We start from the raw sequence: 25,352 nt of genomic DNA, 5'->3' as shown, positions 1-25,352 counted from the left end.
ATAACTTTTGGGTAATTCAGACTATTGCCTATTGGTAATCAGTGACGTCTTTGCATTGGGGGCATGGTCCCACCATAGGGTGCTACTGTGCAGTCTCTGTAGACACTTTTTGTAGTGTAGTCGTGTTTGAATAGTATGTTGCGCAACGGATATACCAGCGACGACCGGTAAATATGGGCTAATGGGGCTAATCCCTCCCAACTAATACAAAAAAGATGAGAAAATTATATTTGGTGCTTAAAAGCTTTGGCGATATAGTAGAAAAAGTCAAAAGAAAAACATAGAATATCTCTAAATGGACTGATTTATTACAGCCCCAGTGCACCCAGTCAGCTTCCATTCATTTAATTCTTGTAAGTGATTGACAGGTGTTATATCACGCCCCCATCATTTGGACTAAATTCAGTCAGCTCTCAGGTCATTGGTCAAAACTGGGGCTGGTGCTAGAGTGGGACGAGGGAGAAGAAGTTAAGCTATGGCGGTGATAGAATGAACAAGTTTGATTGATTGACTGTGAGAGTCTAAAAATGCTCCAGATCCCATAAATAGAAAAGGAACAACACTTACCTCCTTTCACGTGACGTTACCTTGACAACGATATGCTGTTGACACTGGCTACTCTCGGAGTTTTGATTGATAATATACTTGTAGCACGTTATAAAGTTACAATACTAGTGCTGTATTTTGATGTGTTGATATAAAGAAGTGATCACAGCTGACAAGTCTTCTCTTGCATTTAAAAGAAGGCTTATTGCATGAAAGAACAATGTCAAAAAATCTTGCCGAATCTGAAGGAGCTTCAGGTGCCAATTGTAGAATCCCCTCTTGTTTAGCTCCAACACTCTCCTTATATAGGGTTTCTTTTCTCCTGCTGGCAACCATCAGTTGGTGTTTTTACAACTACCACTTAACAACTAAAAACTAGTCAATAACCATTAACCTAATCCCCCTAGTCAATAAACACATAAGACGAACCCTGGAGTAGGACCATATACTACACTTGCTAGGTGACTAGACCTATTGTGAATACTTACTTACTCCATCTAGTGAGTGATAGACGATTTGATAAATTACGTTAATCATTATTTGAAGGATTCTTGTTACATTAATGTTAATGCTCGTGCTAATATGTTGATGTTAATAAACCGCAAGCTAACGCATTTTAGTTTCGTGTTTCAGGGGTGTCCATGCATAAGTTACATTTACTACGTTACCCTCCACAGGGGTTCCACTTACTTCTTGAAATATCTTTGTTGGAGAGGCTTCACTTGATAAGGTCGGACCAGACTTAGACTTATGCTCAGAGGGGACGGTGTCCTCCTTTGGTAAATTCACCCATCTAGTTGGTGAATATAGTTTCGTCAGTGTTGGGCTCCAGTAGGAGCAAAATTTCTTGGCAGTTACTTGGCAATATTAATAATTATGGGAAATAATAATTAATATCTATAAAGGAGGACAGGAGCAAGAGAAGAAAGAGGAGAGGACATGTCATCAGTGTATCGTAATAACCCCTGCAGCCTAGGCCTATCGCAGCATAACTAAGGGATGGTTAAGTCCAGCCCTAATTATATGCTTTGTCAGAAAGGAAAGTCTTAAGACCGACCTTAAAAGTAGAGACTGTGTCTGCCTCCCGAACCCAAACTGGGAGCTGGTTCCACAGGAGAGGAGCCTGATAGCTGAAGGCTCTACCTCCCATTCTACTTTTAGAAACTCTAGGAACCACAAGTAGACCTGCACTTGCAGATCGTAGTGATCTGTTGGGACAGTATGGTACTATGAGGTCTTTCAGATATGATGGCGCTAGGCCTTCAGGGCCTTGTATGTAAGGAGGAGGATTTTTAAATTCAATTCTAGATTTTAAAGGGAGTCAATGAAGAGAAGCAAATACTGAAGTAATATGATCTCTCTTGCTAATTCCTGTCAGTGCTCTTGCTGCAGCATTTTGAATCAATTGGAGGCTTTTTAAAGAGCTACTTGGACAGCCAGACAGTAACGAGTTACAATAATCCAGCCTGGAAGACACAAATGCATGAACTAGTTTTTCTGCATCGCTCTGAGAAAGGATGCTCCTAATTTTGATGATATTACGAAGATGAAAGAAAGCAGTCCTGGTCACCTGTTTTATGTGAGAATTAAAGGACATATCCTGGTCAAATATAACACCAAGGTTTTTCACAGTAGTACTGGAGGCCAAGGTAATGCCATCCAACAAAAGCAGGTGATTAGATAATGAATCTCTGACATGTTTAGAGCCAAATACAATGACTTCAGTTTTGTCTGAGTTTAAAAGTAGAAAATTACAGGTCATCCAAGCCTTTATGTCTTTAAGGCATGCTTGGAGTTTAATCAGCGGATTAGTTTCATCTGATTTCATGGATTAATATAGCTGGGTATCATCTACGTAGCAATGGAAGTTTATGCCGTGCTTTCTAATAATATTGCCTAAGGGAAGCATGTATAATGTGAATAATATTGGTCCTAGCACAGAACCCTGAGGAACTCCATAGCTTACTTTGGTATATATAGAAGAGTTATTGTTAACATGGACAAACTGGAATCTGTCTGACAGATATGATTCAAACCAGTCTAGTGCAGTTCCTGTAATCTTGATCACACGTTCAAGTCTCTATAGTAGAATACTGTGATCAATAGTGTCAAATGCAGCTCTAAGATCTAGCAGGACAAGTATAGAGACAAGTCCATTGCCTGAAGCCACGAGGAGATCATTGGTAACTTTAACCAGAGCCGTTTCTGTACTATGATGAGCTCTAAAACCTGACTGAAACTCTTCAAACAAACCATTCCTGTTTAAATGATCAACCAACTGATTGGCAACAACCCTTTCTAAAACGTTAGAGATAAAAGGAAGGTTGGAAATTGGCCTATAGTTGGCTAAAATATCTGGGTCAAGATTGGGTTTTTTAAGCAATGGTTTAATTACAGCAAGACTGGGGCACATATCCTGTTAATAAAGATAAGTTTATCTGATTTAATATGGATGTATTAATTAATTAATGGAAAAACCTCCTTGAGCAACTTAGTCAGGATGGGGTCTAGAAGACAAGTTGATGGTTTAGAAGTGAGCTCAGGAAGATCAATTAGAGAGAAAGAATCCAAATATTGACTAGGTCCTACAGAGGTTTCTAATGGCACTGTATTTACATCTGTGACACATGGAAGGGTGCTATGAATTTTATCTCTAATGCCAACAATTTTATCAGTAAAGAAGCTCATGAAGTCATTACTGCTGAGGGCTGAAGGAATAGATGGCTCAACAGAGCTGTGACTCTTTGTCAGCCTGGCTACAGTGCTGAAAAGAAATCTGGGGTTGTTCTTGTTTTCTTTAATTAATGAAGAATAATATGCTGTTCTAATCTTACAGAGAGTTGTTAAACTATCCTTCCAGGCTATGTGAGCTTTGTGGAATGCCAAATTCTTTCCAGCTTTTGAACTGCCTGCTTTGAACTACGCAACTGTGAATTATACCATGGAGCTACCGTCCTTCGATTTACCACCTTCTTTGTAAGAGGAGTAACTAGATTTAGAGTTGTACTAAGTGATGCTGTCATGCTGTCAACAAAATAATCTATTTGTGATGGAGTTAGATTGTGGTTGCTGACATCCACATCACTGACATAAGGCACTGAGGTAAATACTGAAGGTATTAATTCCTTATATCTAGTTATAGCATCATCGGATAAGTGTCTACCATAAAGAAATGTCTTTCCAATTTCTGTGTAATTACTTATAGCAAATTCAAATGTTACAAGAAAATGATCGATCAATAGAGGGTTGTGAGAATATACGGTTAGACCTTCAGTTTCTATGCCATAAGTTAGTACAAGATCTAAGGTGTGATTGAAACAGTGAGTTGAACCATTTACATTCTGAGAAAAGCCAATTGAGTCTAGTAATGACATAAATGAAGAGCTAAGACTGTCACTGCCAACATCAACATGGATGTTAAACTCATGTGCTATAATGACTTTATCTGTTCTAAGCACTAAATCACATAGAAACTCAGAGAATTCAGCTAAAAATTCCAAGTAAGGAGCAGGTGGGCAATACACCACAACAAAGAGAATTGATTTTTGTGTTTTCCAGTCTGGGTGAGCAAGACTAAGAGTAAGGCTTTCAAACAAATTAAAGCTTAGGTCTAGGATTAATACATAAATCAGAGTGGAAGATTTGGATAAGGTTCCTATGAATAACTCCTCACATCTATGGAGTTTGGGGAGCTAAGGGTGTGGGACAGTACTAGAGAAGCAGCAGAGAGGTGTGTAAGACTGCAGCTCTGCTCTGTATCTCCATCAATGGGAAAGTCTAGGCTGGAGCTCTATCTATCTATCTATCTATCTATCTATCTATCTATCTATCTATCTATCTATCTATCTATCTATCTATCTATCTATCTATCTATCTATCTATCTATCTATCTATCTATCTATCTATCTATCTATATATATATATATATATACGAGTAAAAAAAAAATGTATATATATATATACATTTTTTTTTTTTTTTTTACTAAAACTGTCTAAAACTAGACTGAAATGTTTTTTGACTGAAACTGATAAAAACTTTCATCCAAAAGACTAAGACTAAATTTAAATTGGCTGCCAAAACAATATATATATATTATGGCATGCCATGAATATATTTAATGAACCCTGAATATATTTAATGAACCCTGAATATATTGAATGAAACTTTGAATATATTGAATGACCCTGAATGTATTGAATGAAACTTTGAATATATTGAGTGAAACTTTGAATATATTGAATGAACCCTGTATATATTGAATAAAACTTTGTATTCTGCCCAGCTACCACATCTCCGCAGATAGATAACAGGTCCCAAGAAAAACTCTGACTCAGAGGATGTGCTTAGAGTATTTACTTGAGAAACACTGTAAAACTGGGCAAACTAAATTTACAAATTATTTTTATATACCGAAAATACCGTTTTACAAATATGCGTTAGCTTCCGGCTAACGTTAATGGCAAAATTAATGTATATGCTAATGATAACATTTGCCGCAATCTGTGGTAATCAAAAAAACACACCTTATTATCAGTATTATAAAAAATACACACAGTCTACTCACAAGCATATATTTCTAAGCTGAACATTGAAACAATACTTGAAACTATGTAGGCCTGAGTCCCTAAATATATTGAATGAAACTCTGACTATATGGAATGAAACTTTGAGTATATTGTAGCAACCCTGCATTTATGTGTTGTGTTATAATGTGTTATAATGTTCTGTTATAATGTTCAAGAGTTAGGAAGATTTCGGACTGTCCGTGAATGTGTATAGTATGAGTTGGATGAGAAAGCAAGGGGGCAGGGGTGAGTGTGAGGGCATTGAGACGTGTGCGAGGGGGTGAACGAGGGCTTGGTTGCGGCCGATAGTAACCAGTTCTGTTCAGACAAGTAAAAGGGTCACTTTGCATTTCCGGCCACTTTGCGTCAGCCTTTAACGTCTGGTTGGACATTGCAATATTGAATGAAACTTTGGAGTCTGCCCCCGCTATCAAAACAACAGGTCCCAAGAAAAACTACATACCAAAAACACCATTATACAAATATGCATTAGCTTCTGGCTAACGTTAATGGCAAAATGCATGTATATACTGATGCTAACATTTGCCGCGATCAGCGAATCCACAACAATAGACTTAGACATACTTTAATGATCCACGAGGGAATTTACTTTTTCACCGTAGCTTTGTTGCACATAAAAGTAAACACTCATAAAACCACAAGCATTCGCCAGAGTGTTAACAACGGCCGCAACCGAATCCCGAGCCGACTGATTCATTTTTGTGGCAGGTACAAATACAAGATGGTGCCAGTGCCTTCATGGCGTCATACAAAGTTCATTCAATACATTCAAAGGTCCATTCAATGTATTCAAGGTTCATTCAATATATTCAAAGTTTCACTCAATATTTTCAAAGTTTCATTCCATATATTCAGGGTTTCATTCAATATATTCAAAGTTTCATTCAATATATTCAGGGTTCATTCAATATATTCAAAGTCTCCTTCAATATATTCAAGGATTCATTCAATATATTCAAAGATTAATTTCCTGAATGGCATGCCATATGCAGCTCCATGTTGTCCCTGTGTGATGTTCTGGGACAGGCCAGGACAGTCTAAAGACAGAGAGCTCTGAGGCTGAGCTCTCTGTCCTATAATAATGAAATGCACCGTGAGACAGTGACAGGTCTGTACCTATGTCTGACAACATATCAGCTGTTCAGCTGCAGCAGAGGAAACTCCGCCACCGCATCGAGCGAAAAAAAATAAACTCTATTCTGGAGAAATTTCAGTCTGGGTTTAGTTCATGTAGAAAATCAAGGGTCACTTTGTTGTCCTTATGTGGTAAAACAAGAAATGAGAAATACAACAAAAACACAAAGATGATGATAGCAACATGTATTTTATAACATTTTATCATCTAATGTTCAAACATTTTTTGAACATTAGAACATAAGCGCTGATAGAGATACTTGTAAACATGCATATTATAACAACATTGTTTACACATATACAAATAGACTACCTGTGGTACTCAATGAAGTAGATCACATTTGACCTCATAATGTTGCCTGAACCTCTCAGATGATGATATCAAGTTCACAATTTGGATCTTGGTCTCCATGGGCCAGTAGTTGGAGGAAATATTTGCTGACATACATCCATGTCCACTGACAGATAAAATCTAGACAGATTCTCAGATCTGATGTTCCTTTGCTACTGGGCAGCATTGTGATTGATGTAGCCATAGTAATAATTTATTGTCTATGGATATCATCTGCATGTACTAAGACAGGAACAAACCATTTCATGCAGAAACAAGAAACAATCTTTTTTCAGTTGTGTCTGTTGGCCAGAGTCAAAAAAATGTTGAGTCGTAAAGATCTTGAAAAAGCCATCCATGCTCTAATAAGTTTGAGACTGACCTATTGCAATGCTTTGTATGCTGGGGTCTCCCAGTCTTCTCTAAACCACCTCCAGCTTGTGTAAAATGCAGTGCCCTGTCCTTTAAGGGAATAGAGCACAGCACTCCAGTCTGTTATTCACTCCAGTGGCTTCCAGTTCATTTTAAAACTGATTTCAAACTTTTAATGTTCGATGCATCTTATCTATCTGCAGTGTTGGGAACGTTACTTTTAAAAAGTAGTTAGTTATAGTTACTAGTTACTTCTCCCAAAAAGTAACTGAGTTAGTCACTGAATTACTCCACTATAAATGTAACTAGTTACCAGGGAAAGTAACTATTGCGTTACTCTTCCTTTTTTTAAGTTTAAATATGTTTAATAATTTAATTTTTTTCTTAGCAGGTTTCACAACCCAGTTGCATAGAGTAGAATTGTATAGACACGTACTTACACAGAACTTTTAATATGTATTGCACCTCAGACCCCAACTGGTAGACATATACCGCTTTCACACCGCTAAAGTCCCGGGTCGGACCTCCCGCTGTGAGAGCTGCGTGCCTGTTTTTTCCTCCCTCATACGTCATCACGTACATTGCAGATAAAGTTACAATTGTTGATGACCCGAAGAATGGATCCGTCAAGCCCCCGCTCTTTCAGAAGTCTGCTAATATTAGAATAAACCACTGTGTCATGTACAGAGCCCGATATCTGCCGCTAATTCCCCCCCTTTTCTCGGATAGCGCTGCTATGATCATTAAAGTGTGGGAGGTCACTGTACAGGGTGGATATAAACACAGTCGCACAGTCGCCGTTCGCCTATGCGCTTCCATTAACGGTCGTGTAACAACACATTTGAAATTGAAAAAAGGGAACAACAATCTCTGCCCTTCAGAGATTATGGGTGTAGATCAAAACTTGTTTTTGAGCTGAAGCTTCTTCAGTGGTACAGTCTATCAGGCCGTCGAGTCAGAATGTAACGGCTCGCAACTTTTCCTCCACATTCAGCTATGCTGGCGCTCACCTCTGCTAGATTGGTGTGATTTGTGTATAGACTGAACGCTGCCTCTGATTGGCTTATCGTGAAAGCCTACTGCACCTTAGCCAATCATCACCTATGCGGTTGTTTCGCCCCTCCCTCCTCTCCTCTCAAAAAACAGCTTCGCGGCTCCCGTGGGTGAGAAAAAAGTAACGCGCCCCATTTAATTTTCAGTAATGGAAACGGCGTTATAAATATGGAAATAGTAATTAGTTAGATTACCCCGTTACTGAAAAAAGTAACGCCGTTGGAAACGCCGTTTATTTTAACGCCGTTACTCCCATCACTGTCTATCTGAGATGAAAACTGTTCGTGAGTGTGACAGAGCTTTGGGGTTGTCTAACAAGGTCTTGCTGGAAGTGCCCGGGTCAAAACACAAATGGGGGACTGAGCCTTCCTAGGCTCTGGAATAAGCTCCCCATTGAGATCCGTTTTTTCAAATCTGAACTTAAAACTAATCTATTTAGAATGTCTTTTAGTACCCAGTAGTGTGGTCACCCTTTTTTTATTCTTTTTTTTTATTATTATTATTATTAGTTTCCTCTTTTATCCTCTGTTTATTGTTTATTTATCACTTTTTATGTACTTTTATTTGTGTGCTTGTTTTCTGGTGTGTTTTTAATTGTGGTATGACCCCTTGTAAAGCACTTCACCTGTGGGTTGTTGTAAAGTGCCGTATAAACAAAGTACATTTACATGTCTCACATGCTTACTAATATTTATTTAATACTCTATACAGAAGTCTTTGTTGGTAGTGGCAGCTTCAAGATGCCTACTGTATGGAAAAACTAGTCGCATGCATTGCTCAGGTGTGATTTTGGCCCATTCTTCCACACAAACAGTCTTGAAGGTTAGTTCTGTCGATAGATTTTCAATTGGATTCAAGTCAGGTGATTGGCTGGGCCATTCTAGCAGCTTTATTTTCTTTCTCTGAAGCCAGTTGAGAGTTTCCTCTGCTGTGTTTGGGATCATTGTCTTGCTGAAATGTCCACCCTCGTTTCATCTTCATCATTCTGGCAGATGGCAGCATATTTTTCTCAAGAATGTCTCGGTACATTTTTCCATTCATTCTTCAATTACATGAAGTTTGCCAATGTAGAAAAACAACCCCACAACGTTTCCACCGACGTTTCCACCTCCAAACTTCACTGTTGGTATAGTGGTTTTGGGGTGTATGTGAATATGGTGTGTTATGGCATCAGAAGAGCTCAATTTTGCTGTCATCTGACCAGACTATGTTCTCCCAGTATTTTACGGGATTGTCCAAATGTTGTGCAGCAGACTTTAAACAAGCTTAAACGTGCTTTTTCTTCAGAAATCAGTCTTGCGTGGTGAGCGTGCAGCCACGGCTGCTGAGTGCATTTCTTATTGTTTTCTTCAATTGTACCTGCTAAGTCAAGGTCTTTCTGAAGCTCTCCACAAGTGGTCCTTGGCTCTTAGACAACTCTTTGACTTAGACAGACTTTAATGATCCACGAGGGAAATTACTTTGTCACCGTAACTTCGTTGCTCATAAATATAAACACAAAAAACACAAGAAAGATTAAACAAATGAGATCAAATTAAACAAAAATAAAAATAAACAATGTAATTAATAAAAATCAGAATTAGCATTACGCCTATATACAAGTTGGCAAAAACAGTGTCTGAGGTGTTCAGCCATTTGACCAGTTGCATAGCAACAGATTCTTCTGATAATTCTTTTCACTCCTCTGTCAGAAATCTTGTGAGGAGCACCTGGTCGTGGCCGGTTTATAGTCGAATGATGTTCTTTCCACTTCTGGATTATGGCTCCAACAGTGCTCACTGGAACGTTCAGAAGTTTAGAAATCCTTCTGTAACCAATACCATCAGAATGTTTTGCAACAATAAGGTTGTGAAGGTCTTGAGAGAGTATTTTGCTTTTACTCATCATGAGATGTTCCTTATGTGACACCTTGGTAATGACACACCTTTCTATAGGCCATCAGTTTGGACTGAACCAGCTGATATTCATTTGCACTGACAAGGGGCAGGATACATATATATATAGATAAAATACTTTTTCCCTGTGCCATTTCACATTATTAAGTATATATATGTATATACGTATATATATATATATATATGTGTGTATATATATATATCTGTGTATATATATACACACACACACACACACACATACAGTGGTGGAAAAAAGTTTTTGAGCACCTAATGCATTTGTGAAATATTGCATTAAGATTCTTAGTACAGTCACAGACAAAATCCTAAAACAATCATCATCATTTTAATCATTTAAAATTGATTGGTTCCATAAACATACATGAAAAAATTTTGGACAATGAACACCAGCCACATTATTAAAAAGTCTGAGAGGCATCTCTTTTTTCTGAGAACGGAAGGAAGAACGAACCCTGTTCCCCCTCATCTAAAGTCAAATTTAGCATTATTTATTAATTTTTTATTAATTTTATTCACGACTAGCTATTGAGTAAATCTCTACCAGGCATCTCTGTTGACTGTAGTTTTTCCTCATCAGGTGCCAAGACATAGATAAAGGAAATGTTGAAGAGGCATGTAACAGTCTTTCAGTATCACATAGAACCAGATTTGGGCCAAACAAACTGCCTGCAGGTAAGTGTAATTTTTCACAAATTGTTTTGATTTGTTTTGAGAGCAAGCTTTCATTTTGACTAACTGCTTTGTTTAATCTGGCTTCATGGATAAATATCAGTGTCATCTCATCTACAATGGAAGTTTAGGCAGTGTTTCCATGACTCCATGACTACCTTTCGTTTAACCCTTATGCCCTCCCTTGGGATTTTTGTACATTTTGTTCAACTTTTTTTTTATTATTATTTGGTATCATTTTGGCTGTGTTACAGCTTGTGGCTTCAATTTCTGCAGGAACTCTTCTCTTTAGCCAGATTTTTGAAATCTGGCTTTTACTCTCACATGTCATTTGTACCCCCGCGATGCATATTGCACCCTCTGGACACCTGGCAAAAAACTGCCATAAAATTATCATACATCAATATTTTCTGTACTTTTTTCATGAATCACTTAAACAATTTTAGACATGCTCAAAACTACCAACTACCAACCCTTTAAATGCCAGTCTGGAAATATTATTTTTTTTAATGTTTTTTTTATAAAAATAAATAAATAAATAAAAACACATGACCTGAATTATTTTTCATAAAATAGGCAGTAGGATGATGGGGATTTGATGGTAACTAGAGTCTTGGATATGTCAAAGATTAACAATAAAACTGATTTGATCGCATTATTATTTTTTATGTAGTGTCAGATACTCCCTCTGGACACATTTGTGGCCAAAAATGCCCCATAGACCTCCATTATAACTATATATATATATATATATATATATATATATATATATATATATATATATATATATATATATATATATATATATAAATCTGGCTGTCATTCTAGTGTAAAACCATGCATTCTGTGATGTAAGCATTTCATTTAGAAAAAAAACTAGTGATATTACACATTTTTACTGTATTTGATTGGATTCAACCATTTTCTCATTGTATGTCAATGAATGAAATTCCTGTAAATTTCCCATTTATTATAATGGATCCATGTGAGGCCCCAAGTGTGAGTGTGTGTGTGTGGTTCTGTGTGCGTGTGCAAGAGAGACAGTGTGTAGCATGAACTGATCATTTCATTGTTGTTAAAGAGCATCCTCCTTTGAGGGATGTTTTTCATGAGTCTTGCAAGAAAATATTTTATTTCTACCAACTATTTTATGGTGAAATAATTTTTAAATCAACACCTGGTTCATCAGTGTGAACATTTATTGTGTAAACTTCAACAACAGTCAAAACAACAACAAAACTAACTGTAACTATTTCTGTGAGCTCTTTTAAAGTGACTATTTATTCCTTTTGAAGAATTCACAATTGAGATTAAAGGTTCAGTTATCTTCTCTACAGGAGGTAAAGTCTTAGTATCTATAAACACAGTCACTTCCTTTGTAAACCCACTTACCTCTGCTATAACTGGTTTCTCAAATGTCACTTGTGAAAGATTTCTTCACCTTTTTCTTGGTTAAGTGAATTACATCTGACAGGTTACCAGAAAGAGTTTCAATAAGATTTTTTTCTGTCGTCTGGGCTCATTCTGCTGTTTGAGGAGTTTTAGTTGGTTTCTTTCTCCTCCCTCGGTGACATGAAATCTTTGAAGCCTATAAATTGTTCGCTGGATGTTGCTGCCTTAGTATGGGATTAGTCTGGGATTCCTCAGTGCTGTTTAATTTTAGACCTGTTTCTCTTTCTCTCCAAAGTTTTAGAAAAAGTTGTTTTTATACAGTTACAGTCCTTTCTTGAAAAAAAGACTGTTCTGGAAAGTAACATGTATTTTATACATCACATACATACATACATTCCAGACTGTTCAGGCCAACCGGGATTGCACTGGGAGCAGCAAGCAGAAAGGAGGGGGGCTTGCCATTCTAGTGAACAATACGTGGTGCAATTCTAGTCATATTACATCAAAGAGCAAATCTGCAGCCCGGACATTGAACTGTTTGTTGTTGGTCTTTTTCCATATTATCTGCCATGAGAGTTTTCTCATGTTGTGATGGTGACTGTGTACGTTCCTCCTTCTGCAAACCCAGCTGCAAACACTACCCAACTTTACTCAGTATGTGGACTGTTCCACCAGAGAGGAGAGGACATGGACTGGCAGGCACTCCGTGAGCTGAATGGAGAGGACATCGACGGGCTCACAGAGTGCCTCACGGACTATATCAACTTCTGTGTTGACACCAATGTTCCAGCTGAGACAAACAAGCCATGGGTGACAAAGGTCATCAAAGACATCCTGAACGATAAAAAGAGAGCTTTCAGGCTTTCAGCTTTCAGGACTGAAGATTAAGATCAGAGAAGTTAAGGAGGAATATAGGAAGAAGCTGGAATGAAAACTCCAGCACAACAACAACAGAGAGATCTGGAGTGGAATGAAAAAGATCACCACTCTCAGGCCAGTGGGCAATAGAGGAATGGAAGGCAGTGTGGAATGAGCCTACGAATTCCATGTTGTTTAACAGATTTGACACCACTGCCCCTCCACCCCCTATGAACACCATCATCAACCCCTCCACCAATACCTCTATTGCTTTGTCCACAACACTTTTTCCGCTCTCCTCCACTCCCCCTCCTTACAGCCTCTCATCTTCCAGGGGAGGACAGTCTCTCACCTCCACCCCCATATCCTGTGATCATCACTGCCAACAATGTTAGAAGACAGCTGGGGAAACTTCACTCTAGGAAGGCTGCGGGCCCTGATGATCAGCCCCAGGCTCAAAACCTGTGCCACCCAGCTTTGTGGAATTCTTCAGCATGTCTTCAACATGGGCCTGAGTCTGTAGAGGGTCCCTGTGATGTAAAAGACGTCCTGCCTAGTTCCTGTGCCAAAGACACTGCGACCCGGTGCCTCGAAGGACTACAAACCAGTGGCACTGACCTCCCACATCATGAAGACCCTGGAAATGACTCATCTTGGAGCAACTCCGGCCCTTGGTCAAGCCACATTTGGACCCCCTCCAGTTCGCCTACCAGTCCCAACTCGGGGTCGAGGATGCCATCATCTTCCTCAACTGTGTCTACACCCACCTGGACAAGACGGTGAGTACTATGAGAGTCGTGTTCTTTGACTTCTCCAGTGCTTTCAACACCATCCGTCCGGCTCTTCTGGGTGAGAAGATGATGGCGATGCAGGTGGATTTCCCCCTGGTGTCATGGATCGTTGACTACCTGACTGGCAGACCACAGTATGTGCGCCTGCAACGCTGTGTGTCAGACAGGCTGGTCAGCAATACTGGGGCTCCACAGGGGACTGTCCTCTCTTCCTTTCTCTTCACCCTCTACACCACGGACTGCACGGAGACCTGTCATCTCCAGAAGTTTTCTGATGACTTTGCAGTGGTTGGATTCATCAGGGCTGTTTTGGACAACTTTGTCACATGGTTTGAGGAGAACCATTTACTGCTCAGTGTGACAAAGACAAAGGAACTGGTGGTGGACCTGAGGAGGACCAAGGTGTCAGTGACCCCTGTTTCCATCCAGGAGATCAATGTGGACATAGTGGAGGATTCTAAGTATCTGGGGGGGGGGGGGGGGGTCACATTGATAATAGACTGGAGTGAGGAAAGAACACAGAGCGTCACAGGAAATCATTCCTGCCTGTGGCCATTTACCTGTACAACTCTTCACTCTGAGGGTACAGAACCCATATTATTTATAAACATATTGATAATGATAATGTGCAATAATTCATGTTCACCTCATCTCATATACCAGTACACATTCCTTGTATACTAGGGGACTCTGGTCTTACTATGTGCAATAATGTTTATAACTATAACCCATGTTTAGAACTATACTGACCCTGAGATTGTGCAACAACACATGCATTATTTTCATACACTTCTATGTATTTTCTTATATATTCTCACCATGTGCAATATTTTTTTTTCACTGTAGAGCAATAACTAGGAACACAGGTTCACTTCATTCTCTTATTCTTATTGTCTCTTACTTATTCTGATTGCTCTTTGTTCTTAACACTGGTACACTATGGGTTGGAGCTGCTGTAACGAAAAGTAATTTCCCCCTGGGATCAATAAAGTAATTCTGATTCTGATTCTGATAATGTTTTATCATCTAATGTTCAAACACTTTTTGAACATAAGAACACAAGTTCTGATACAGATAAGATAGGTAAGATCAAAAATACATGAGAAAGCTATATTACAACAAACAAAGCAGTGTGCACGTAAAGAAGTGGGTATGCTTATAAATATAAATGTCCGTATATGTTCACATATCTCCAGTGACAGGGAGATGCAGTCAGTGCATCCGTTGGAAGTACACAACCAGCTCTTTGGTTTTTCCTGCATTAATCCGGAGGTGGTTCTGCTGGCACCACGCCACAAAGTTCTGGTTCAGCTCTCGGTACTCTCCATTGTTGTTGATGAGACCAACGATGGCTGAGTCATCCAAGAACTTCTGTAGGTGACAGTTGCGTGAGTGGTGGGTGAAGTCGGCTGTGTAGATGCTGAAGAGGAGAAGGGCCAGGACTGTTCCCTGTGGCGCCCCCGTGCTGCAGATCACTGTGTCCGACACACAGTCCTTTGTCCTCACAAACTGTGGTCTGTTGGACAGGAAGTCCAGGAGTCAGGCTGACAGCTGTTGGTGCACCCCCGCACGGTCCAGCTTGTCCCTCAGGAGTTCTGGCTGAATGGTGTTAAAGGCACTGGAGAAATCATAGAACATGATTCTCACAGTGCTTCCAAACTTCTCCAGGTGGGACAGGGATCTCTGCATGAGGAACATGACAGTGTCTGCAGCTCCGATGCCAGGCTGTTAGGCAAACTGCAGTGGGTCTGTGGATTGGTTCACCAGGGGGTGAGAGGACCAACCTCTCCAGGGTCTTTGCCAGGTGGGCTGTTAGAACCACTGGTCGGTAGTCATTGAAGTCGCTGGGACGAGATGATTTGGGCACTGGTTTCATGCAGGATGACTGATACCTTCTGTAACCTCAGGCTCATGTTGAAGAGGTGCTCCACAATCCCACACAGTTGGCTGGCGCAGGATTTGAGAAGCCTAGCCAAGTCCCATCTGGACCTGTTGCCTTCTTGACCTTTAGCCTGGCCAGTTCGCTCTCTACCTGGGTTGAGGAGAGCACCATGTTGGGTGGAGGGGCAGTGGGTGTGCTGGGCTGTCGAAGGACTGCAGGGACGGGGGTGAGGGGGGCAGAGGGTGCACAAGGAGGTTGCGGAGGAGGGGCAGGGATGGTTGAGGACGTGGCAGTCGGAGGAAGCTGCAGCAGTGCTGGTTGGGTGGGTGGATGGGTGACTGGTTGGTCGAATCTGTTGAAGAATCTATTCAGGTTGTTCACTCACTCGTGGTCTCTGGTCAGCTCAGGTCTGGAGTTGTTGTGTCATGAGATGGTTTTCAGACTCCTCCAGACCCCACTGACATCGTTCTGCTGCAGCTGTTCTTCCATCTTCCTCCTGTAGCTGCCTTTCCCCTCCCTGATCTTCCTCCTCAGTTCTTTTTGCACAGTCTTCATCTGCTCCCCATCCCCCAACTTGAAAGCCCTCTTTTTGTCCTTGAGGAGAGCCTTGAGTCACGCGTCATCCAAGGTTTATTTAGTCCTGGTGGGAATGGTGAGGTCTGCACAGAAGTTTATGTCATCAGTGATGCAGCTGGTGAGACTGTCGATGTCCTCCCCGTGGTCCTCAAAGAACACGTCCCATGTCGTGGTGTCAAGGCAGTCCTGTAGGGTCTCCACCGACTGCTCGGACCAGATCCTCCATGTGTGGGTGGCTGCTGATGGTCTGATAAGTGTAAACATGCACATTATAACAACATTGTTTACACATTTACAAATATAGACATTAGGCCATTAACTGTGGTACTCAATGGCGTCGATCACATTTGACCTCATAATGTTGCCTGAACTGGTTGATGACATCAGGTAACTTGGACCCTGGTCTCTATGGCCCAGTAGTCAGAGGACATATTTACTGACATACATCCATGTCCACTGATAGATAAAATCTAGACAGATTCTGATCAGATCTGATGTTCATTTGCTACTGGCCAGCATTGTGATTGATGTAGCCATAGTAATAATTTATTATGTTTATGGATATCATCCAGCCAAGTACTAAGACAGGAACAAACCACTTCGTGCAGAAACAAGAAACAAGCCTGTTACACCCTGTAATGTAATAATTTCCTGAAAATGTAATAACACCTGAAAATAGAATAAAATTTGCACTTAATCGAAAATGTAATGAAATCCAGTAATGTAATAACTTCACCAATAATATAATGAAATATTATGACTGATATTGTAATAACATAAACAATGATATATCCTAAGTTGTTTAACACATCTACCTGGAAATAAAAGCTGACATTCTGAACTGTCGAAGGAGGATATTTTCCTTTTCTTCAGCCCAGGATCTTTATACCATTTGAAAAGGGTAGTTCATCTACGCACAAATCACGCGACAATTTCTCACGTTTTGGATATTTATTTGGTACACAGAGAATAGATATTGATTTCAGCGCTGAGGCTTCGGTCAGTTCACCTTAGGGGTAAAAAGAACCAAAAGCCCCACTTCAGGGACGTACAGTGACCTTATTCTACCTAGACTCCGCCCGTAAGACAATGGGGAGGAGTAATGCCTCTCATGTGTCAGTGAATTTCTATGTGTAGCCAATAAGCTTTATCTGGTTTCCAGCAAGTGAGATATCAGGGTGTGATATGTCCTAATCTGCTGTAGCAAAGCAAAAGACAACTCCTTATATGGTGAGATAGCAAGTAACATTCTTCATGATTCTTCACAAGGTTATACACAGGCTGAAGGCCTTATTAACCCCTTTAAAACCCAACAGAACTATTATCTTTTGATCTTCAACCCAAATGTCTTCAGTGAGAAACAAAAACAAGGGAATTTGCTTTGCTGTTCCAATACCTTTGGAGGGGACTTTATATCAGATTTTCCATTATACAGCCAATAGTTTCGTTAGATAAATTATGCTTTTGATATGTCAATCAATCTCGGACGCTGGCACTCTGGCCACTTGAGGGCTTGCAAGGGAGAACACAATTAGAGTCTCATACAGTGGTAGCTTGCTGAAAATATGTCCAACATATATTACATTATTTATTTATATGATCACTTGGTAAGTGAGTATACAATGTTTCAAGGTTCAAGGAAAAGGTTTCCTTTTCTGGTATCCTACAGAAATCTGAATGTATTGATGCCGGTAAAAATATTATCACACTATCAGTCAGGATATTTTATTACATTATTGGTAAAGTTATTACATTATTGGGTTGTATTATATTTTCGATCGAGTAAAGTGCAAAATTTCGTACATTTTCAGGCGTTATTACATTTTCAGGAAATTATTACATTATAGGGTGCCACAAAGCTTTTTTTCAGTTAAATCTGTTGGCCAAAGGCAAAACTTTTTTGAGTCGTAAAGACCTTGAAAAAGCCATCCATGCTCTAATAAGTTTGAGATTGATCAGTTGCAATGCTTTGTATGCTGGGATCTCCCAGTCTTCTCCAAGCTGCCTCCAGCTTGCGCAAAATGCAGCGGCCTGTCTTTTAAATAACACTAAGAGAAGAGAGCACAGCAATACAGTCCATTTTTCACTCCATTTGCTTCCAGTCCATTTTAAAACTGATTTTAAACTTTTAATGGTTGTTTTTAAAGCTCTTAACAGCCTCGATCCATCTAATCAATCTCAGATGATAACTGTGAGTGTGGCAGGGCTTTGAGGTCGAAGTGCCCAGGTCATAACTTAAAAACTGGGGGACTGAGTCTATTCAATTGCTGCACCCAGGCTCTGGAATAAGCTCCCCATTGAGATGCGTCTTATCACTGACCTGTTTTTTTTGTTTGTTTGTTTGTTTGTTTGTTTTTTGAATCTGAACTCAAAACTATAAGACAAAATCTATTTAGAATGGCTTTTAGTACCCAGTACTGTGGTCACACTTTTTTTTATTATTGTTTCTTTTTTCTTTTTATTTATTTTACTTTTTTATCCTCTGTTTATTGTTTATTTATCGCTTTTTATGTACTTTTATTTGTGTGCTTGTTTTCTGGTGTGTTTTTAATTGTTGTATGACCCCTTGTAAAGCACTTCACCTGTGGGTTGTTGTAAAGTGCTATATAGATACAGAAAAATGAAACAAATACAACACAGAGTGATACAGAACATTTATTTCAACTGTACATTTCATGTAAAATGAAGAAATGCAGTGAAATTATTATAAAAGCACCTGTCTTACATGGTATAATAAATTATGAGCTTCTTCAGCCAGGTGGATCTCATAAATTCATAAATATCTCATATATATATTTTCATATATATAAATGCATAAATACTACATCATATCTAATATTTTTTTTCACTAAGACATAATATTTTTATATACTAATAATTACTTGAAATGCCTTATAAGACATAGATAGTCCTCAATTTAGATACAGTGACAAAAATAGTAACTTTTATAACTACCGAAATTAATCATGAATAACAGTAATTTTTAAACACATTAACTATTACTTTATCTGTAAATAATAACATATATAAATGTAAATTTATAGAATTTATACAGAATCACTTACTTACACACTTTCTAAAGTGATTCTAAAAAAATCTATTCAATTCAATAAATGTTAAATTGATCATTAGTATGTGGTATGAAGTATGAAAACACCATTAAACACGTTACAGACATGTTTATGAATTAGGAATACAGCATTTATAACTACATTTAAAACTACCTACTCATGTCTATTAATGTAGAACTGCCGTGATATCCCACTTCTCTTGTTTTAGCACTGTGGATGAGACTAGAGATTGAGGAGATTATTATTGATAATGCTGCCTTTAACCATGTACTGTGAAAATGTATTGTTTAGCTCTACTAAAGAAACGTTGGTAAAAATTCAGATGGAAAAATATAAATAACAATAAACCAAACAAAACCAATCCAAACAATCACCCCAGGCTTGGATGGACTTGCAAGCTTGCTAAAATGTGGTGGTCAAATCTCTGAACACACTGTTTAAAGGTACTGGGGTTTTTATGCACATCTTTAAGTTAAACTTCATTCTGGAGAGAATTCCACACCTGTGGAAAACATCTTTTGTGGTTTCGGTTCCAAAGATTGTGCATCCCAGTTAGCTGAACCACTTCAGGCCACTAGTCTTAACCTCTCACCTGATGAAGACCATGGACAGACAGATGTCTTTCTCACCTAGAGAACACCGGTGGCACTGTGAGGGTCGTGTTCTTTGACTTCTCCAGTGCATTCAACACCTGACTACCTCACAAGAGACTACAGACTGCAGTATATGAGGCTTCGCGACTGTGTGTCTAATGTCTGTAGCACAGGTGCTGTAGGGTACTGTGCTGTATACTTCAGACACAGACACAATACAGACAGCTTCCACCACCAGAAATTTTCTGACAATACAGCCATTGTCGGTCATGTACTGTATCTCAGGAACATGATCTGGACTACGGGGAGGTCATCACCAATTTTGTACACTGAACCACCTGCACATCAAAATCAGCAAGACAAAGGAGGTGGTGATTGACTTCAGCAGGAAACCACTTCACACTGCATCAGTGAACATCCGAGGCTTGGACATTGATGTTATGGAGGAGCACAAATACCTTGGTATTCACCTAAACAATAAACTGGACTGGACTCAATACAAACGGCCTGTACAAGACGGGTAAAAGTCATCTTCACGTGCTAGATGAGAGAGGTCCTTTGGAATATGCAAATCACTGCTGTCTTGTCCAAAACATTCGTTACAACTGAAGTCATATAGTTTGTCTGGCAGGAGTGTGTGCTCCCTGTTTTTTTTCTTCACATCTCTGTATGTAGATCGGTTTGGGCCATAACTGATATAGGATTGGCTGGGGTTTTCCAAGTCTCTTGCCAATTGGACAACCATCAGAGAGGGAGCTATTTAAACGCTATTTAAACTGGCCTTTGTACATTTTTATTATAATATTCCTGTCAAATTCGTTATTGTTTTTTGTTTATATTCTTGTCAAATTCTGTACTACTGTGACGAGGAAATTTCGCATAAGTTGGATAAATAAATAATGTCTTCCAGGTATCAGTACTGATCAGAATTTTCTACATGTCTGCATAAAATGACTCAAAACTTCCGTTCTGACAATGAGAACCCAATCAAACGAATGAAACAGAAATATTACACTTGTGTGATTATTTATTAGTAATTATCGTCTTGCCTCTTCCGCTTATCCGGGTCCGGGTCACGGGTCACGGGTCACGGTCACGCAGCAGCTTCAGGAAGGAAGTCCAGGCAGGCCTCTCCCTGGCCACTTCCACCAGCTCCTCCAAAGGAATCCCCGGGCCAGACGGGAAATGTAATCCCTCCACCATGTCCTGGGGCGATCCTGAGGCCTCCTGCCAGTGGGACATGCCCGGAACACCTCTTAAGGGAGGCATCCACGGGGCATCCTCACTAGATGCCCTAACCACCTCAACTGACTCCTCTCAACGTGGAGGAGCAGTGGTTCTACTCTGAGCTCCTCCCGAGTGTCAAAGCTCCTAACTCTATCTCTAAGGCTGAGCCTGGCCACCCTGCAGAGCAAATGCATTTTGGCCGCTTGTATCCGCGGCCTTGTTCTTTCGGTTACCACCCAAAGTTGATGACCATAGGTAAGGGTTGCAATGTAGATCGACCGGCTAATTGAGAGCTTCGCCTTTCGGCTTAGCTAACTCTTCACCATGACAGACTGGCTAGATGCCCGCATTGTTGCAGACGCTGCTCTGATCCATCTGTCGATCTCCCGAGAACCATGGCATCAGACTTGGAGGTGCTGATCTTCATCCCAGCTGCTTCACACTCAGCTGTGAAAAGCTGGAGGTCATAGTTCGATGAAGCCAAGAGGACCACATCATCCGCAAAAAGCAGGAATGAGATCCACGATCACCAAACTCAACACCCTCCACCACAGGGCTGAGCATAGAAATTCTATCCATAATAGTTATGAACAGAACAGGGGACAAAGGACTTGGTACAGGGACTGAATAGCCCTTAGCAAAAGGCCATCCACCCCATAATCCCAGGGCACCCCCAACAGGATGCCCCTGGGGACATGGTCGTAGGGCTTCTCCAAATCCACAAAACACATATGGACTGGTTGGGCAAACTCCCATTTCCCCAGCACCCCAGTGAGGGTAAAAAGCTCGTCCATGGTTCCACACCCGGCCGCAGACCGCTTAGCCATCCGGTACCGGTCAGCTGCTCCGGAGATCCACAGACCAACCATGCATTGTGGGCCTTCTTTTCAGCTTGACAGCTCCCGCCATGGTTACTGTCGTAGCTGCAACTCACAGCAGCCTTGACACTGGCAGAGTGGAACGTGGCCCATTCAGATTCAATGTCCCCCACCACCCCCAAGTGTTCCCAGCAGACCCTCCCTATTTGTTTGGGCCTACCAGGTCTGCGCCAGTGTCTTTCCCTACCATCTGATGCAACTCTCCACCAGGTGGTGATCAGTTGACAGCTCTGCTCCTTTCTTCACCCAAGTGTCCAGAACATACAGTCACAGGTACGACTATAAAGTCAATCATTTACCTGCGACCTAGGCAGTCATGGTGCCAAGAGCACAGATGGATAACCTTATGTTCAAACATGGTGTTAGTTATGGACAAACTGCGACTCGCACAGAAGTCCAATAACTGAACACCGCTTGGGTTCAGTTATTCCAATAACGCCCCTCCAGGTCAAGCTGTCATTGCCCACGAGAGCGTAAAGTCCCCCAGAAGGACAATGGAGACCCCAGCTGGGGTGCAATCCTGTGTCCAACCTAGGGCCTCCGAAAAGAGTGTGTTGGAGCATAAGCACAAACAACAATAGGGACCCATTCCCTGACCCGAATGCGCAGGGAAGCAACTTGTCACTGACAGTAGGAGCTGAGGTAGGTTACAAAACTTTTCGTCCATCTGGGAGAATCTCCAAGTGGAGATGCTTGGGGCAAGCAAAAAGCCAACCCCGGCCCTTCACCTCTCAGCCGGAGCAACTCCAGCAAAGAAGAGAGTCCAACTCCTCTCGAGGACTTGGGTTCCAGAGTCAACGCTATATCTAGTCGATAACGCTCAACCTCTTCCGCAAGCTCCGGCTCCTTCTTGCCAGAGAGGTGAAAGAATGTTCCAAGAGCAAGTTTCCATAACCAAGGATCATACTGCCAAGACCCCCTCCACCCAATCCACACTGCATTGGACCCTTCCTGCACCTCCCACGAGCCCCAGCCCCAGCCCCAGCCCCAGGTCTGGCTCAAGGGTGGGTCCCTGGTAGCCCTCCGGGTCGGGTACACTGTCACTTGTTTATACTTGTCATTCAGGGTCTTCTGAACTGTTCTTTGTCTGACCCTTCACCTAGGACCAATCTGCCTTGGGAGGCCCTACCAGGGGCAAAATGCCCTGGACAGCATAGCCCCGTGGGTCATTAGGGCACTCAAACCCCTCCACCATGATATGGTGACAGTTCAAGGAGGAGTTATTAGTAATTATATTATATCCAAAGACATGCTTGTTATTTTATTTTTATTTTTTTTCGAAAAAACATGCTTGTTAGGCTAATTGGTGACTCAGTCACTACATCTGCCTGTCCGCAGAGAATGGCTACCAACAAACTATGGCCATCTATTGGGATAGGCGACCCTAGTGAGGATTAAGTGGTAGAAGATGAGATGAGATGAATTTTGGTTTAGCTACCAAATTTAAAGTTGGAATTTGACTAAGTACAATATTTAAATTTGACAGAATGCAATGACTTTATATCAGCTAAAACTAAACTAAAACTATAATATGCATCTTCGTCTGAGGACTAAGGCTGAATCAAAAATGTCTGTCAAAATTAACACTGTATATAATTTCATGTCTTTACAAAGCACTGAGAGAAATCAGTACTGACATGCACATGTTAGTGTCACTGCTTCTTCAATTGGTCAAAGTTGCACAGTGTGGATCCATGTCTGAACCGAGAATTGACATTGTCTTTCAGAACTATCTGGCTATATGTCCAAAACCATGTTGGTTATGGTGCTCGTCTATTTCCAGCTTCTGCCACCTCTGCCTGGTCCTCTTTCTGTTCAGTGAAAAGTATACATGCACACCCTTTATATGATCAACATTTTACTGTAAAACTACATTTAAATTTAAACTTCTCAAGTCAATATTTATCTATCCATGCTTCTCCGTAAACGCCCAGAAAACTAGTGCTACAGTGAAGTGGCTTGCCGCCCAGCTTGAGGTGTGTCAAGAAGGGTGTTTCTTTTATTAGGTTCTAGAGAGTAGTAATCTTTTAATCAGCTTCATGTCCTGCAGGCGAGCTTCTGTCAGTGTCTCTGAATGAAGTGGTGCGGCTGTCATGTCCTGCATCATCACAGCTGTCCCAGCAACTGTGGGAGCGGCCCAACAGCCGACTGTCTGCAAACCTGTATCTGCACTTGCAGGATGGGAGTTTGAGCTTTGTGGCCACCCCTGCCACACTAGGTCACTACATCTGCCTGTCCACAGAGAATGGCTACCAACAAACTATGGCCATCTATCATATCAAACAGAAGACCACTCCCTTGGCAGAAACTCCAACTACTTACACCTGGCCTCAGATACACCCCATACAAACTACACAGGCTGTGGTTAGAGCTGGATCTGGACTACATGCCTCAAGTGGGACTTGGCCTAAAAGAACAGAATCAAAACTAGGAAATTCTAAGCCAACACTGACCATCAAGGGCACTAAGGTCACTACTGGGCAGCTGGGCAGAAACTTGACTCTCTGGAAGGAGGAATCTGAGCAGAAAGAAGCAGAATTCCAAGATGGGGAGCATGTGAAGGTGGCCCGAGGCCACTGCTACCTGAAGGAGTTGATTGTTGTTTCGGTTCTGCTGTTACTCTGTCTCAGTCTGCTTATTATTCTGCTTATGTATGTCATTAGACAACGCTTGCACAGCAGAACAGTTCCCCAGACAGGAACTCCTTCTGACAGAAGGACTTCTTTGGAATGGGAAGCCCTAAGAGGGAACACATCTTCGATCAAATCCAATGGAAAACCACTGCATAGACGTGGGTTTGATTGCAATGGGACACTCATAGGCTCTAATGGGAATCTTGGCAACGCACAATCTAAACATCCCGAACACATGAATGCTATAGATGAGACCAGAGATAAAGGATGCCATTCCAGGTGACAGATAATATATTCTGGCCCATTTCAGACCTTGCATTAACATACATCCTGGGAATCGAACTACGAGTAACGAGCATTCAAGTGTCAACACTCCCAGGACACATTAATGTACACATTAAAGTATGATAATGTCATAAAATAACAGTGTGCAGTTTATTGAGTTTAATATCAGGGCGGAGATCAATAATAATAATAATAATTAACATGTGTGTTGTGTTTTATTTAAGTGAAAAACAAAACATGTCAAAGCTGTTGAGTGTAATGAAACACATAGTTAGGGATGTTTTGTCATGGTGTTTAGATAGAGATAGGTTGTCATAGCAGTCCAGTATTTGAATACAATAAAATACAATAGAATAAAATACAGAGGCATAAAACTAAAAGCAAAGGTAAAAACACACAAGGACACTTAAAAAACACAAGATACATAGGTAGATAAGGCGCAGTGGCAAGATGATGGCAGTAGTACTGATGATATGATGGTAGTGTTATTGTAACTAAACAGTATATAATAGTAGTATAGTTTATAATATATCAACTGCTACTAGACAACAACATTGACCT

General features: G+C 40.6%; 1 protein-coding gene across 1 annotated transcript in view; it reads left to right on the top strand.

Annotated features, from left to right (window-relative positions):
• Positions 1-25,141, top strand: part of sema4ab (sema domain, immunoglobulin domain (Ig), transmembrane domain (TM) and short cytoplasmic domain, (semaphorin) 4Ab) — a 102,243-nt gene extending 77,102 nt beyond the window's left edge. Inside the window, exons 14-15 of the mRNA XM_047604241.1 lie at positions 10,514-10,608; positions 23,909-25,141. Of these exons, the coding sequence (XP_047460197.1) occupies positions 10,514-10,608; positions 23,909-24,789 (976 nt within the window). The 3' untranslated portion in view covers positions 24,790-25,141. The remainder of the gene's footprint in view (positions 1-10,513; positions 10,609-23,908) is intronic.
• The last annotated feature ends 211 nt before the right edge of the window (positions 25,142-25,352 follow it).

This window comes from Mugil cephalus, chromosome 14 (genome assembly GCF_022458985.1).
Source record: "Mugil cephalus isolate CIBA_MC_2020 chromosome 14, CIBA_Mcephalus_1.1, whole genome shotgun sequence".
NCBI lineage: Eukaryota > Metazoa > Chordata > Actinopteri > Mugiliformes > Mugilidae > Mugil > Mugil cephalus.
Note: the sequence above shows the minus strand (reverse complement) of the source record. Positions and strands in the feature narration are given on the sequence as shown.